The sequence below is a fragment of the Gymnoscopelus braueri genome, assembly GCF_963280865.1.
Source record: "Gymnoscopelus braueri genome assembly, chromosome: 8".
Taxonomy (NCBI): domain Eukaryota; kingdom Metazoa; phylum Chordata; class Actinopteri; order Myctophiformes; family Myctophidae; genus Gymnoscopelus; species Gymnoscopelus braueri.
Window position 1 is genome coordinate 17,231,450 of NC_137609.1, and position 16,086 is coordinate 17,247,535.

A 16,086-nucleotide genomic window follows, 5' to 3' on the forward strand; every position below is an offset into this window, starting at 1 on the left:
TATGTGCCCCGGTAGCTGCCGTTGTCGGCAAGCGCCATCTGGAGCCGCAGCAGCTGCCAGAGCGCACCGGAGCTGCCGACACCTGCCGGTCTTATACCGGCAGCTACCGGAGAGCACCGGAGCTGCCGACACCTGCCGGTCTTATACCGGCAGCTACCGGAGAGCACCGGAGTTGCCACCGTTGTCGGCAAGCGGCCGTTGAGAGGCTATTTGATTTGAAAATAGCCGATCTACAAGCTCACAACATGTGAGCCTGTACATCTGCTATAAGTATATATTTTGATTATTTATTTATACATTATTAGACGAAGGCTATTTGAAAATAGCCGATCTACAAGCTCACAACATGTGAGCCTGTACATCTGTTATAAGTATATATTTTGATTATTTATTTATACATTATTAGGCGAAGGCTATTTGAAAATAGCCGATCTACAAGCTGACAACATTTTTGTACTTTTACTTTTATATACAGAGGCTATTTGAAAATAGCCGATCTACAAGCTCACAACATGTGAGCCTGTACATCTGCTATAAGTATATTTTGAGTGTACATCTGCTATAAGTATATTTTGATTATTTATTCATACATTATAGGCGAAGGCTATTTGAAAATAGCCGATCTACAAGCTGACACAATTTTAGTACTTTTACTTTTATATACAGAGGCTATTTGAAAATAGCCGATCTACAAGCTCACAACATGTGAGCCTGTACATCTGCTATAAGTATATTTTGATTATTTATTTATACATTATTAGGCGTGACAACGGGGTGGTGGTGGGTGGCGTGGGAGGGGCGGACATGTGGGGGCCCGTGGGGGGTTCTCTGCCGGTCGGAGCCGTTGGGGGGGCGGGGTGGTGTGCGGAGGTCCCGCCGGAGCCGTGGGGGCGGCGGGGCGGCGTGCGGAGGTCCCGCGGAATAGGAGACACTGCCGCGGCAGAGGAAACACTGCCGCTGCCTGCCGCAGCAGAGGAAACAGTGCCGCGGCTGTAGTCGGCAGTTACCGGCGACGCCGTGGCTGCTGCCGCTGCCGGAGAATGCACTCGCTCTCCCTCATTTTCTCTTCAAAAATCTTGAAAAAAACGAGTTACCGATAAATATGAACTTCTTTTATACCATGTTAGCTCCATTGATCCAAGCCGGAACACGATCGATTGATTGATCATTAAAATAAACATGCTTTGGACAGTGCTTTGAGAAGAGTGTCAGATCAGTGGTTCTCAAAGACTTTGGACGGGTTCCAGGGGGTCCCCAGCAATATACAATCAACATCTGTTTTAACCATTTCAACCAAACATACGGCTGTTTGAAAATCAGCTTGCAGATCTGCTATTTTCAAAACAATTGTGATATATATACTTTATAGTTTCAATGAGAATATGTTTGAAACATTTTATCAACGCAAATATATTTTCAGATGGGGGTCTGCAGCCAAACACATTTGGGAGTCCTGGTCTCCCAAAGTGGTTAGAGAACCATTGTGTTTGGATAATGGAGTCTTTGAGGCCTGTACTCGTGGCATCCCTTCTGCACTGAAATGGACAGTTGGTGGGCGTACTTCAGGAGAAACTATTTCTTCTGTGGATTATTTTGAGCAACTGTGTCATGGTTTCAGGAAAGAGATGTTCCTGTTGAGCTTTTCTCAATCCAAATGCCTTTGAGCTCCATTTTAATGGGGGTGGCAGCAGAAATACATACAGCAAATATATCTTCTACCGTTTAAAATGCATTTAGCATACATACTTGCAAAGTGTGCAAAGACTTACGAAGTGCAAAGTGCTTTTTCTAGGAGCACCTTACCCTGACTTTAACAACAACAACTGAAATTCATACAGCACTTTTCAAGAGACCTAAGGGTGCTTTTACATCAAGATGGAACAAAACAATGAGCAACCATCAAACAAACAAACTAGTTCCCATAAGCCTGACCATACACCAAGCCATACTTGCAGTACGCTTAAGGCCAATTTATGCTTTGAAAAAGTTGCCAAAATAGCCAAAAAACAAGCTCACAACGCATTTCAATGTAACGTCTTGTGAGCTTGTAGATCGGCTATTTTGCCTATTTTGAAAACAGAAACATTACGTGAAAGTGGTTAAGCGTGTCTGTGGCTTTAATGAATATTGAACCAATGAAAAGTATAAATAAGAGCTTGTGACTAAATAATAACCACACTGTACCCATTTGAACACAGGTTATCCCCCGCCCCCCATTTTTGGGAAAAGTGGACATACAAGGTTTCCACCCGTCAGTGACGATACGTGAACAAGAATCTTAAATGAGTCATTACTCATAATTCTTCCCGTTGTGGTGGTAGCGCCTGCTGCTCCAGGAATAGCAGAATCAGATACCTATCAGGCTGTCATCAGCGAGCATGAGGAATCAGATACACAGCTCATTATAATTAATTCAGAATCGTGATGTGGCCTTTAATGGAGACTTGCTCATATTCATGTGCTGTCAGACCTTAGCAATATGAAACTATCTGGAAACTGTACGTACATTTTGGGTGAACTTCCCCATTAAATACATAATCGTTGCTGTCGGTTGGAAACCGTGTCTGTCCAAAACCTTTTTTAGTATTTTTAAAACATGATTCTGATTATAAAATAATAGCCAAATACTGCAAGTCTCATATTGTTATCCATTTCAGCAATGTGCAGCAGACATGCTTTTAATCATTTTTAAACGCTTATTTTTTGTGTCGTTGTCAGTGTGTACCCCTGTCCACGCTGAGTGTCGCTCAAACACAATGAGTCGTAAGCCTGATTTATACTTAGTTGTGCGGAAATAGCAGATCTACAAATTCATAATGCATCACACCGTGGCACATTGTGCGCTTGTGGATCGTCTATTTTTGGCGTGCAACAACACGAAGCGCAAACCAAGCAAGCATAAATCAGGCCTTTACTCACAACCTCACAAGCCCATGTGTGAATTATTGGCTGTTTTTATTTGTCCAGGAAAAAGAAAAAAAAACAGAAGGAAAATCCAAGGCTGTTTTGGGGCCTCAGGCATCCACCAGCAGACTAAAACAAACAGGAAAATCTTGAGTTTATGTCTGATGGATGTCTGAATGACCACGGCATCGCTCTGTTTTATTACGTTACGAGAATCTTCGTATTATTTGAACGGATTGAGACTCAGGGCTCTTCCTGCAATGACAGACTTGAGTTTATTACATTATGAAAATATGATGACAGACTGTCATTAATTGGAGCTGACCAAAAGAGTCTTGAATTACTTTTCCAATGAGCTCATTATTCTCGGCGTTGTGCAAGTGGCCTGCTCCAGAAATAGCAGAAACGGATACCTGAGCACCAGGCTGTCAGCATCAAGGAGCAGATGAGGAATCAAATGTAAAGTTCGTTATAGTTAGATCAGAATCAGGCTGTGGTTCTTTTAAAAGAAATGTGCGCGTTGTGTGTCACTTCTGTTTTCGCCTCACCACCACAGAAGGCTAGTATATTTCGTTGCTGTCGGACGGGAACCTTGTATCTCCGAAACGTTCATTTTCAGGAAATGAAAAGAAAAAAAAATCCTGTGTTCCAATGGATCCAGTGTACTGTAGTTACAATTTAGTCACAAGCCCTTTGTAATACTTTTAATTGGTTAAATATTTATTTAAAAAAATCACTGACGGACTTGACCACTTCCAACCTGGTGTCCCTATCGTGGGCATGCCATTTATAGGCAAAGATGTTTCATGTTCAAAACTATGCTAATTTTCCCCAGCCTAAAAAAATTGCAAAAATCACCACGGCTATGTTTGCCACTTTAGTGTGACTGTGTGACACTGTCATACGAAAAAGGAAAAAAAAGATTCAAACTGCAGATACAAGCTTTCTGTCTGACAGCGAGGATATTATGTTGACATGGATGGAGGAGAAGGGCATTTCATCAAAATCGATGTCAAGTTACGATAACTCGGCATCTGTGAACGTTACTGACAGCAGGATAATGTGTCAGTCTTGCTGAGAATAGTCAGTCTCAATTTCCGCAGCAGGAACCAGAAACAGATAGGATAACTAGCGGAGAGACATCTGGCCATGAAGCAATTGATTTTGGAGTTGATATGGGCTTGACTTTCATCATGTATGTGGGTCCATGTTGCTCACACACTACTGCATGGTGTATTGGGTAGCGAAAATAAACAACCTTATTTTTTGTTCATGTCAAGGACCCCCGCCCCTACATTCACTAGTATATTAGTATATGTGGCTGTTGACTCTCCCACGTTAAAATATTTTGTGTCAGAGACATCATAAGAGAAAGTTTATAAACAATTTTGTAAACATTTTTTCAAAAATAGCATCACAACTTGCAGATCTGCTATTTTCAGTTAGCCGTATAAAGTATAAAATAGAATTTAAATGCTTAAGCTGTTCCTCGTTTTTCTGGGGACCCCCTGGAACCCCCACAAGGCCCCAGAGTGAGCCCACTTTGAGAACCATTGCGTAAGAACATTGCGGAGAAAAAAAACTAAGATGCACGACAAACACTTCAAGATAATCAGACCTGTCTTGAAGGTACCAAGAGATGTCGTGTCAGAGCCCAAGTGCCCGACGACACGTCTCACATCAAACGAGTTCAAACATCCACACGTTGCCCTTTGAAGACGGCGGCGACAAACACTAGTCTGACAACATGGTCAACCTCCGTTTTTGCAACGGAACGTGTCAGGGGACTTCGCCGTATGCGGCGTGGCAGGCAGTAGAGTGATGGAGAACGGGCACCTGGGTAGGTTCCAACAATGAGAGCCTCCCCTGAGAAGTTTCTGATCGGGTTTGAAGATATATACGCGAGAGCCTTCAGATGGCTGCCTCGCATGATCTCCGTTTCATGCTGGATTTGTCGGATGTGTGACGTGATGACAGTGAAAGAAATGCTAATGGCCAAACATGCAACATTTCCGTGCATGCTGATGGCCTTGTCAAGTACCTTGTAGGTGACGTCTTCCTCCTTCAATCATGACCCAGATTCCAGCCCCACTTGATCAAGCTTGATTTCTTCTGAATGAATGGTAGCATCATGTCATGTGTGCGTCAGAACACGCGGATGATCTGTCCCTTAAAAACCTCTTGCTTTTTTCAGTACTGGCATACAGATAGGCTGCCACTGCCTAATCATGCTCCTGTTGAACACATTTCCTTTAAATAATTTAAGGTGGAGGTGGTTGACTGAAGCGCGGTTGACAAAACCGTCGAGGAATTCATAACAAGCTACAGCGGCAAGGAGACACATTTACAGTATGTGTGTCAGTTCACCAGGAAAACCTTGCACCAACATGTTTCTTCATCATTCATCCTTTGTTACCCCGCTGCTCGACAAATATATGCTATTTCTTTATTCTAGAGATAAGTTTAGTTTAACCACTTTAAACCTGACACCTCAATTTTGGCCATGTCATTATAGGCGAAAGTTTTAATTAAGATTTTTGAACAATTTCGTCAATCTTTCTAAAATAGCAATGAAGTGCTGTCGTGACTCCACAGCTGTGCCGGACGTGTTAATTACATTGATTCTTCATCACTAAATGCAAATCCTTTCAATTAAAATTCCACCTTGACTACCGTGAGACTTCAACATCTCGTCATTATTTTATTTCCACTTCATGTCGAGAGGAACTGTGAATAATGCAGCACATCCCTGTGTTGGCTGTATAACGTGTGCCTGTGCAAAAAGAGAAAAGGGGGGCTGCTGGTGAATTTGTTTAACCCAGATAGGTTTGTGTGTGTGTGTGCGTGTGCGTGCGTGTGTGTGTGTGTCACCATGTGACCCATTTCAGGTGGGCCAAGGGGGGCAGTGTGATCCCAGAGGTGTCGGGGGACACCTACGAGGCCGTGGTGGACCATTCCTTCTTCACCGAGCCCGTGTCTTGTGAAGTCACCAACGCGCTGGGAAACACCAACATCAGCAGGAACGTGGATGTTTACTGTGAGTTTTACTCCTTCAAACAACCCCCCCCCCCCCCCCCCAAGTACCAGCCGGGATGCTCTTATTCTTCTGTTCTGTTTGAACTTTTGATTTATGTATTGTTACTATATCGTGCCTCTCTCGATGGAAACCTTGAATTCCAAAGCCATTCCTTTTTTTATTAAAGGTAGGGTAAGTGATTTTCTTTGGTTAAAATGAGTGTTAAATAGCTCTATATTCTGATAGTACTCTTTTGCTAGAGTGTTCAGTAACAGGAGTATCCGTGTCTCTTTATCAAACAGAAGAAAAAAAAAATTATCCAATCAGCAAGGGCAAGGGAACACATACAGTAGCATACGAAGAACCACACCATTGAGGACGGTATTTATTAGAACATAAATAAAGGATGGATGAGAGGAGGGGACGTAGCTTCCGGCAGGCTTGCTGACCCAGGAGTCTTTGGCGTGGAGGCAGTTTGCATCGTCAGCGCGGCTTTCGTGGACGGAGAGACCCCCCCCCCCCCAGCAGGAACCTGAGAAGAGGGAGAGAGAGATAGAGATGTCGGGAGAATGAGAGGGAGAGAGAGGAGGGAGGGAGGGAGAGATGATTGGTGTGTAGGGCGGAGTAAACGTGTGGTTCTCCGCCTCCCGAACATCTGTTGTCCCAACTCGATTTAACCCATTGATACCTGGAACGCATCTGTGTCACTTTAGATGTCTTTGGCTATTAAAAAATAGCAGATATACAAGCTCATAGCGCGGCACCGAGTGCCGCGCTACGAGCTTGTATATCTGCTATTTTTGAAAAATCTCGAAAATATTTTTTTTTGATTTTTTTTCAAAAAACTGTTAGGATTTAGAAGACATTTCTAGAATCTTCTCAGGTCTTAATGGGTTAAACCATTCAATCTCTCTATAGTGTCAACATTCATGAAATACATTTCAGTCAAGACAACTCACGAATGGATTAAAATATGTTTTAATTAATATAAAATCAGCAATACATTTGGTATGGTGTGGCGATGAATTGGATCTGCTTTTCCCTACCAATAGGGACTCACTCTGAATCCCCCCATTAGTACATAAAAGAAGATGCAAAACAACAGGTCACCCCAGCTGCCACCTGTTAAAGGTGGTAGCTGGGGTGGTGGAGGGTGAGCAGCGAGTTTTAAAAGCAGCAGCGGAACAGACGAGCAGCAGCAAACGGCAAGCAAGGCATGAGCAATGAGCAATGCAACTTCCCCATTTAAATAGGGTGCTCTATTATGAAGCGAGTGTGTGATTGGTTGAGAATAAGAGGCATGGAGCTGAGACTGACCAACGGTCGGCCAGCAGCAACTGCAGTTGAGTTTCCTGACTGAACTTGCTCTGGCGCATGTACCATGCGCGCCACTCATGCTCTATGGTAATGGATCATTTCTTGATGTGTTTGGTTTCTTTTCTTAATCAGTTGGGCCCAGGATGGCGGCAGAGCCTCACTCCCTGCAGGTGGACCAGGGTTCTGATGCCGTGTTCAACTGTGCATGGACAGGAAACCCCTCCCTGACCATCGTGTGGATGAAGCGTGGTTCAGGAGTGGTACGTATCACTGACACGTGCCTTATGTCAGTGGTTCTCAATCTTTTTCGTGCCAAGGACCCCCAAATGTATTTGGCCGCGGACCCCCATCTGTAAACGTTTTGTGCCAGGGACCCCCAAATGTATTTGGCCGCGGACCCCCATCTGAAAACGTTATGTGCCAGGGACCCCCAGAAGAGAAGATTTGTATTAGAAATTCTAAATTATTCAAAAAATGCCTAAATGTTTTGATATTTTTCACCCAAAAACAAATAGCAGATGTATAAGCTCACAGCGCGGCACGAAGTGGCGCGCTGTGAGCTTGTACATCTGCTATTCTAACCTTAGCAGAAAATAGCAGATCTACAAGCTCACAACGCATCAGTATGAGCTTGTAGATCGTCTATTTTCAGCGAAGAAATGTAGAGCAAAAACAGAGAAGTCTTGCAGCCCTGAGGGACTCTGGTGAACCAAGTATAGGGTTTAAGTGGTTAAGTAACATTCTGAGGTGCCTTTACCTTACTTAGACACTGAACCCATAATTGCTCCCTATGAGCAGGTTGGCGCCTTGCATGGTTTCCTCTGCCATCGGTGTATGAATGTGTGTGTGAATGGGTGAATGTCATGCACAATCTATGTAAAGCGCTTTATAAATGCACCATTTACTTGAATGTTTCTATGTTTTAATAATTACTATACTTATACTCCACTTATCTAACCCATTAAGACCTGGAACTGTGTCATTTTTAGATTTGAGCTAAAAAGCATTATTTTACACTTTGGGCTATTCAAAAATAGCTGATATCCAAGCTCATAGCACGGCACCGAGTGCCGCGCTATGAGCTTGTAGATCTGCTATTTTTGAAAAATCGTGAAAATGTGTGCAAATCTCTGAATATATATATTTCTAAAGCGAACATTTTTAACTCAAATCTTTGCTTCTGGGGGTCCCTGGAACAAATGATTTTGATGGGGGTCCGCGGCCAAATACATATAATTTTGGGGGTCCTTGACATGAAAAAGATTGGGCACCACTGATATAGAAACATACGTTTTTCAGAATACTGTTGGGATTTAGGAGACATGTAGAATCGGCTTCAGGTCTCAATGGGCTAAGAGGCAAATATCGTACTCCACTACATTTAAAACATTTTTTTTAAAAACATATTTAGTTACTTTACAGATTTAGATTGTTAATTCAAAACATACATTAACTGATCAATTATTACGCATTATTATAGGTTAATCTACTCAGCAGCACATTAACTAATTAAGATCAGCCCCATCTTTCTACAAATTAATGCATCACTAATTGCAAGCCAATAATATGATTGTGAAATGGGCCATTCTGCATAATGAGTACAAATAGAAAGATCGGTCCAGTGGTCACTGGTCAAAACTGATGAATATCCTTCTCCTTTTTAAAACAGTTTTGATATCATTGTTAGAATAACAAATAATGAGAACATGATTGATTCATCCATGCCTGCCTGCCTCATTCCCAGTTTACTTAATACATTGGAAAATGTTTTCACATAATGGTTATTTGGAAATCATGCAAAATGTCATAGGATTCAAAGCAGAGTGTTCTAATTTAAAGACGCAATCCGCAAGTTTTATGTTCTCCGTGGGATTCAAACCTATATATTTGATTTGGCTAATAAGCGGTCCTTTTGATCGGTGCTTATTGCATTTCATCCAGGTGAGCTAATAAAGACCAGTCTCTCTCACGCAAGAAACCTGAGCAATCATTTACGTGACCTTTCAACCCTCTTCCCTCAACACACAGGCGCTTAGCAACAAGAACACTCTGACATTGAAAGCGGTGAAGCCGGAGGATGCTGGGAAGTATGTGTGTCGGGCCGTGGTCCCGAGAGTGGGTGCAGCGGAGAAGGAGGTGTCTCTCACGGTGAATGGTGAGTACACTCTGTTAAATCCACTGACCAAATGTGAACACTTAATCAGGATGAAGCCTGATTTATGCTACGTTGCAAGGTGGCGTTGCGCGCCGGAAATGGACGATCTACAAGCCTACAACGTCCTGTGGATGCAACACGTTGTAGGGTTGTAGCTGTGATATTTTCAGGATTAAGCAGTAAAGCCGAGTAAGAAGCATTTAAGTCTTTATTACAAATTTACTGGTGAATGTGTAAATTCCCCATTTTTCCAAATTCACTTGCAAAGAACATTTGTTCTTCTCACTCTTTCTCACTTTAAATTTCTTTGTTTGTTTTTTCTTATGGTCTGTAACGGCCATTATTATGTTACACAATTTCTTAAAATGAAAATGTAGAATTAAAAACGATGTACCGTATATTAACCTTGTTAACATTATGCCCCCAACGAAGAGGCAAGTTCCACGGCTTTGCTTGCACATCAATCAAAAAGGCAGCTGACAGGCTGGAAAGCACAGTGTTACTGTATGCTATTTCTCACTGGCTTGCATATTTGTTTTTTAAATATGTCTGGTGGTCTGTCCGATCCTCCACCCACCAGCAAATACACACAATACCGTTCCACAGAAACAGGCCAGCTGCGTTAGCCATAACAGTGCCTTTGCCTTCGCAAACTCTTACTGTATGTCGCTGGAAAAACAGGATAAAAGGTTAAGCAAGCATTATTACATCAATTTGTATAGGAAAAAATCTCCATTTCTGAGCCCTGTGATTCCTGGTCACAGTTAATTGAAGCATTGCCACCTTTTTTGAAAGAATCAATACGTATAAAGACACATGGACAGTTTGATAAAATGACTCCGCAAGGTCAGCTAGATTGTCAGCATATTGACTTGGCTCCTTTGTAAGTGCTGATTTTCTAAAGGCATAAAAGCTTTGGGTGCACATGGGTGACTTCAATTCACTGTCGAGTCATATACGGGATGGGTAGCTTCATCGAATTTCTTAGTAAAAACCTTGTACATATTCTGATTGATATACATAATACATTTGATGAATTGCAACTCCAAATGAATTCTAAATCCATTGAAAACGTTAGATTATATATTTTCCACACTTTGCCAGTCCTCTCGGAAATGTCCAACCTCAGATATTTCTGGATTCACAAGCAACACTATACAGGCCTTTTAAACTAACCCATTTTAAATGCATAAATTGCTGATCTACTAGTTAAAAGTACATATAACTTATAACTTCAGGTTATCAGTTATATGTTTGGTAGGGCCCCTCTCTGGTCATCAAGGCTGCCTTGTTTAGAAAAAAGCTTAAAAGTCAGCTTTGCACACAGTAAAGTGAGAGGAAGGACTTCACTATCTCAGACCAATGGTTCCCAAACTGGGGGTCGGGTCCCCAAATGATTTTGGGGGGTCCCCAGATGATTAGCTTAATGTGCTACATTGTTTTACAGTAAACAAACCAACATACAGTATAAGTGTATACAGGGTATCTGCACATCTCTAAAGTGACAGTTTAAGGACTTTTAAGACCTTTTTAATACCAAATTGGGCAAATTGTCATATTACGTAAGAAAGAGGCGAACACAACGCCTCGTGGTGCGAGGCGTTGTGAGCTTGTAGATCAGCTATTTTCACAATGTGTATCTGTGGAACCGAGTCAAACTAAATTTAATGCCTTAACTCCTACAATTCCAAGGGTGGGGCGGGTCCCCAGTTCAAATATGATTATTTTGGGGTGGTCGTGGCCTGCAAAAAGTTTGAGAATCAGAGGCGTGTCTTGAGTACAAGAAAAGAACAAAGCAATTCTCCGAGCAGGAATATGCTAACTTTTCTTGAGATTTACGATAAATATTAGAGTAAATGAGCACAGCAACGGGGGCAGTGCTGCCACCTCTCAAGAGTGTGCTAGAAGAATCAGGTCGCCTCCACTACAATAAGTAATCCAAGGTTATTATGCCATGCACTCGAAGGGGCACTAGAGCTGCCGCCATGTATTTAGTTATTATGCTCCAGGCTAGACTTTTGGTATTCCTACTGTGCCATGGGAGGTGAATGAAATAGTCTTCATGAATGTTGTAATGTCTGCTGTTGTAAACCAACGGTGCTGTGACTGAATATCTGGCTGTTAATGCCGAGATCTAGAAGGGAGCATAGTTCTTCTTATTACCTTTTCTGCATTCCAATATGCTATAATACTGTTGTGATCACACGTTTTTCTCACCAAGAAGTTTTCCACTGCTAAAGTTAGCACGAGTTCTACACCTTATTTATACACGGCTCACGTATATGGCTGAAGTCCTGTAGGAACAAAAGGGGGGAGTTTTCAGAGCATAGCTCCAGTCTAATAATATTAGAATGGACAATGGAGCTATGCTCTGAAACTCCATAAAAACCCGGCAGTCCAACGGACTCACACATTATGTGCAACATAACAACATAACGACAACAAAAGCCTTGTAGTGCTACAGACTCATGTAAGCCATACTTGATCATAGGCTACTAGAGTGTCACACAAAAGTATCAAAAGTAGCTGATCCGCAAGTTTCCGCTACTTTTGATATTTTTTCATTTGAATCCTGAAAAGTGACAGTTTTGTACATAATGAGGTTTCCACCCGACAGAAACGATATGTAAGACAAAGCAAATCATCACACCTAGCATCCAACGGAGCTGGTGTATATTGGAATCGCCCCATATGTCGTCATTATTATTAATTGTATTTAATTTTATTTTTTCAAATCGTATGTGTATAGTCAGTGTCACAGCGCAAGGTCAACACGTTTCCCACTTATCCCAGGCTCACTGTGGGAGTGGGTTGACGTGGCATCGGGTGCAGTGAGGAAGAGTAGAGTACAGTATGTTAATACAATATAACTTATACAATTGGGGTGGTTGTATTCTGTTTCCCTGCTCTTCTATGGAGGCATTTTAGATCGTGTCAAAGCAAAGGTCAAGTCTCACCTAGACACAGGATCTGACATCACATTTTTGACCTGAAGGTCAAGATTCAATTTATCCCACGAGCAAGCAGGCAGGCTCTATTAGCTCAATGGTAAAAATGTCAGCGCTGGTGCAGGAAACAGGGTTCAAATCCGTGGTAGAAGAAGAAAGTTGGCTTCTTTTTTGTTTAAAGGGTCTACACCATGAAAATCACTTTTTTCTTGTTTTTTTGTATTTTTTGGGGTCCCCAGTGTCTCTTATACCCCAAAAAATGTTTTTTTTTTTTATTCAGTCATTCCTTCTCATTTCATGGATTTCCAGAATGGGCGTGTCTGAACAGGCGATCTCAGAATGGAAATGTTTATGATGTCATAAACATTAATGATGGCAAACCCAATGTTAAATGAAAAGTGCCCGAATTGCTCCGAAACTTTTTCTACCCCCCCTAAGTGGGGGTCTACGAACAAATACTTCGGGCTCGGATTTTGGCTCCGCCCCCCGGAAGTGGGTGAAACAGGCACCTCAAACACTTGGTGGAATTGTTCAAAAATGTTCAAAGTGTTTTTTTTTCGATTTTGTATTTTTCTTAGATGCTTCTTTTTATGCAAAATTTTTCCTTTTTTTTTTAATATTTATTTTTATTAACACATTGAATGCCAGTCGCGTAGATCTACGCGAACCTATTTAAAGCCGCAGCGTGCCAGTCGCGTAGATCTACGCGAACCGCCGATTCCCATTGAAATTGCCCCAGGTGCACTTTCCGATTTTTTTTTATCCATTTCCGTTTCCGGTTTCCGGTCGGAAACGGAATTATTCGGGTTCCGGTTTTTTCGATCGTATCCGCTTCCTGTCTGGGATCCTGTTTAAAACTCGATTTTCTCGGTTGTTGTTTTTCTCCTCGCTGATCACTGTTTAGCGTTGATCGGCTGTATCTTCAAGATGGCGGCACGGATTTGGAAACTATTTTCGCTGGCCGTTTCTCACAGATCCGCTGTGTGTTTAGAACCAAATGAACGCGCACTTTTAACTTATTTAGCGAGGTCTGTGGCGACATGAAAAAAACTAAAAAACAACAATAAAACGCTGGCACTGGTGAGTACATTATGAGATTAAACTCTGGCATGGAATGTGTTAACAGACAGAATTGCTCAGTAGCCCCCCCCTGCACAAGAGGACGTTTTGGTATTGCAGCTGAAAGTGCTGTATAAGCCAGAGACAATTGACTTGGGATGAGTATATCTGAGTGATGATTTAGGCTCAAACCTTTTGAAAAAGGTTTGAGGGACATACACCATATGATATTAAATATCAAATATTTTTTTTTAAATTCATGGTGTAGCTCCTTTACATACAATTTTTGGGTGGAAATTTCAGAAATTATGTTGGAAAATGTTTTGGAAATAGAGGATATTTAGGCTACTTGTGACCCATAAAAATGAGTCCGTGACCCAAAACTTTTCCCGACCCAGTGTTTGGAAACCACTGGTCTATTGAGTACAAGAGGCCTCATTATCCTAATGCAGGGAAACACAGTTGAAAATTTAAACCCCGATAATAACCTTGATTCGGCCAAGACGACTGATACTCCAGGTCTGAGCTGGTCTGCACAAAAAATTAGGGCAGGTCACCCACCATGCACGTGTGGGGGTTTGGAGTCCAATCCGTCACCTCCTGATCGAGCCTCGGGCGCTCGTTGCTGTCGGGCAGAAACCTCTTATCTCCATATTCTTACTTTTTGTGTTTTTTTTATTCCAATGTTCAGTACTTTTACTTGTACTCCACTACATCTCAGAGCCTAATATTATACTTTTACTCCACTACAATTATTTGAAAACTTTATAGTTACTAGTTACTTTGTAGATTTTGATTATTATTGCAAAACATACATTAACCACTTCAGCCCTATACATTTCAGCATCGCGACCCTATTGTGAGCTTGTAGCTCTGCTATTTTATACATTTGAAAAGTTGTGAAATGGGACATTCTGCATAATGGGAACTTTCTACTTTTGGTACTTTAGGTACATTTTGATACCAATACTTTTGTACTTTTACTCAAATAAATGTTGAATGCCAGACTTTTACTTCAGAGCTACAGAGTATTTCTACATTGCAATATTGATACTTTTACTTAAGTAAAAATTGTGAGTAGCCTACTTTTTCCACCACTTCTCCTGGGGCATGAGAAGTGTAAAGCCTATCATTTAAAATAACATATTCTTGAAATAAATACTGCAAAAAAGTGCTCTCGCGGGGACTGAGACACGTACAGTATCGACACCCTCTCCGCAGGTGCAAGTGCGTTATTTTCGTCAAAGCGACTCGTCGGAAGTCACATTGTCACAGAATCATAAGTGAAGCTTATATACGGGTGACTCTTTCTCCTCCCCTCGTCTCTGACGCCTTCACATTTCCTTATGGAATCCACCCTTCGACGCTTCTCTCGTATATATAATACCTCCTCTGGCCATATCCCGGACCGAGACCGCACACCAGATACGGCCGTCTAATTATAGTACTAATTTGTGCTTCTTGTTCCCTTGTCAGATAAGAGAGGACCCTGTAGGACCCTGTGAAAATATTATGTCTCAATGCCGGTGCCCCTGATTTTTACAGAGTGCTCTCCCCCCACATTAAGGCAAAAAAAAAGAAAAAACACACATTTGTCAGTGTCAGGGTCAGTCCCACAATTAAAAGGTAAAATAAAGTGAACACTGTGTTCGTACCGATATAGAGGTAGAACAATGATGAAGTAATTGGTGTGCTAAAGCAGTAAGATCTGCTTTATTCACAATCTAGGTCTTAAATCCAAAAGGTGGGTTGCGGTGCCGCTGGAGAATTCAAATGGGTTCTTTACTAATTCTGCAACTCGCTCCATCTCTTCTATTCTTTTTTTCTTCTTCTTTCTTCCGTGTCCTGGTAATATCTGGCTTGTGTCGGCGTAAAACCGTGACAGGAATTTCTGAGGGGGCGCAAAGCGGGGGAACGGCCATTGAATTTGGAGTTTATTTTTTTACGTTTTATTTTTTATTTCTCAGGGTCAGCAAGTTCTTCATTTTTGGCGAGAACCCTTTTAAAGCGACAAGGCTTTGTCATTATCTGTCGCAGCCCGGGGCCGAGGCCAAAGGTCGGGCCGTTTTCAGAAGATTCTCAATCTCATTCAAAACGGGGGTGCAAAGTGTGCACTGTGAAACGCCCGGGTGTTCCTTGAATCTCTGAGAGCGTACAAAATGGAACCAAATGGACCCGTGAGGGTCCATTTGGTTCCATTTTGTACGCTCTCAGAGACAGTCACACACTCTCTCTCTTAGAAAGTCAATGAGCCCAGCAGCAGCGGATTCGGAACAACCACAATGACCGCTTCTCAAACCCTCTTATCTCGCCACCGGTGAATTCCTCCACCCCCCCCCCCCTCTCTCTTCTTCCCTCTCCTTTTGTCCACGCCGTCATTTTCCCAGGACTTCTGTCGTAAAACATCACACGCGCTTCCTTTCCTTTCCCCCCATGCCAAGGGAAAAAAAACAACCTCTCACCCCCAACAGCAAAAAGCTAATTAAAAATCACGCGATGAATAACGTCTCAGGTTTTTTTTTTTTACTGTAAATGTAATACGAGCAAGCCTCTGCCCTTGCCACCGGTCGTCCCTTGTGGGCCAGATAATGCTATGCGCCCGCGATCGTCAGAGTGATGTACGGCTGAGGTTTATTGTGGTGATTGAGTGTCTCTCTGTCTGTCTTTCTCTCTCTCTCTCTCTCTGT

The 16,086-nt window shown here is 42.2% G+C and overlaps 1 protein-coding gene across 1 annotated transcript in view; it reads left to right on the forward strand.

The window, feature by feature from the left end:
- Positions 1-16,086, forward strand: part of LOC308090703 (kin of IRRE-like protein 3) — a gene marked incomplete at both ends in the record, with an annotated part of 132,284 nt that overhangs the window by 102,699 nt on the left and 13,499 nt on the right. Inside the window, 3 exons of the mRNA XM_080435968.1 lie at positions 5,793-5,941; positions 7,370-7,497; positions 9,266-9,392. Of these exons, the coding sequence (XP_080292094.1) occupies positions 5,793-5,941; positions 7,370-7,497; positions 9,266-9,392 (404 nt within the window). The remainder of the gene's footprint in view (positions 1-5,792; positions 5,942-7,369; positions 7,498-9,265; positions 9,393-16,086) is intronic.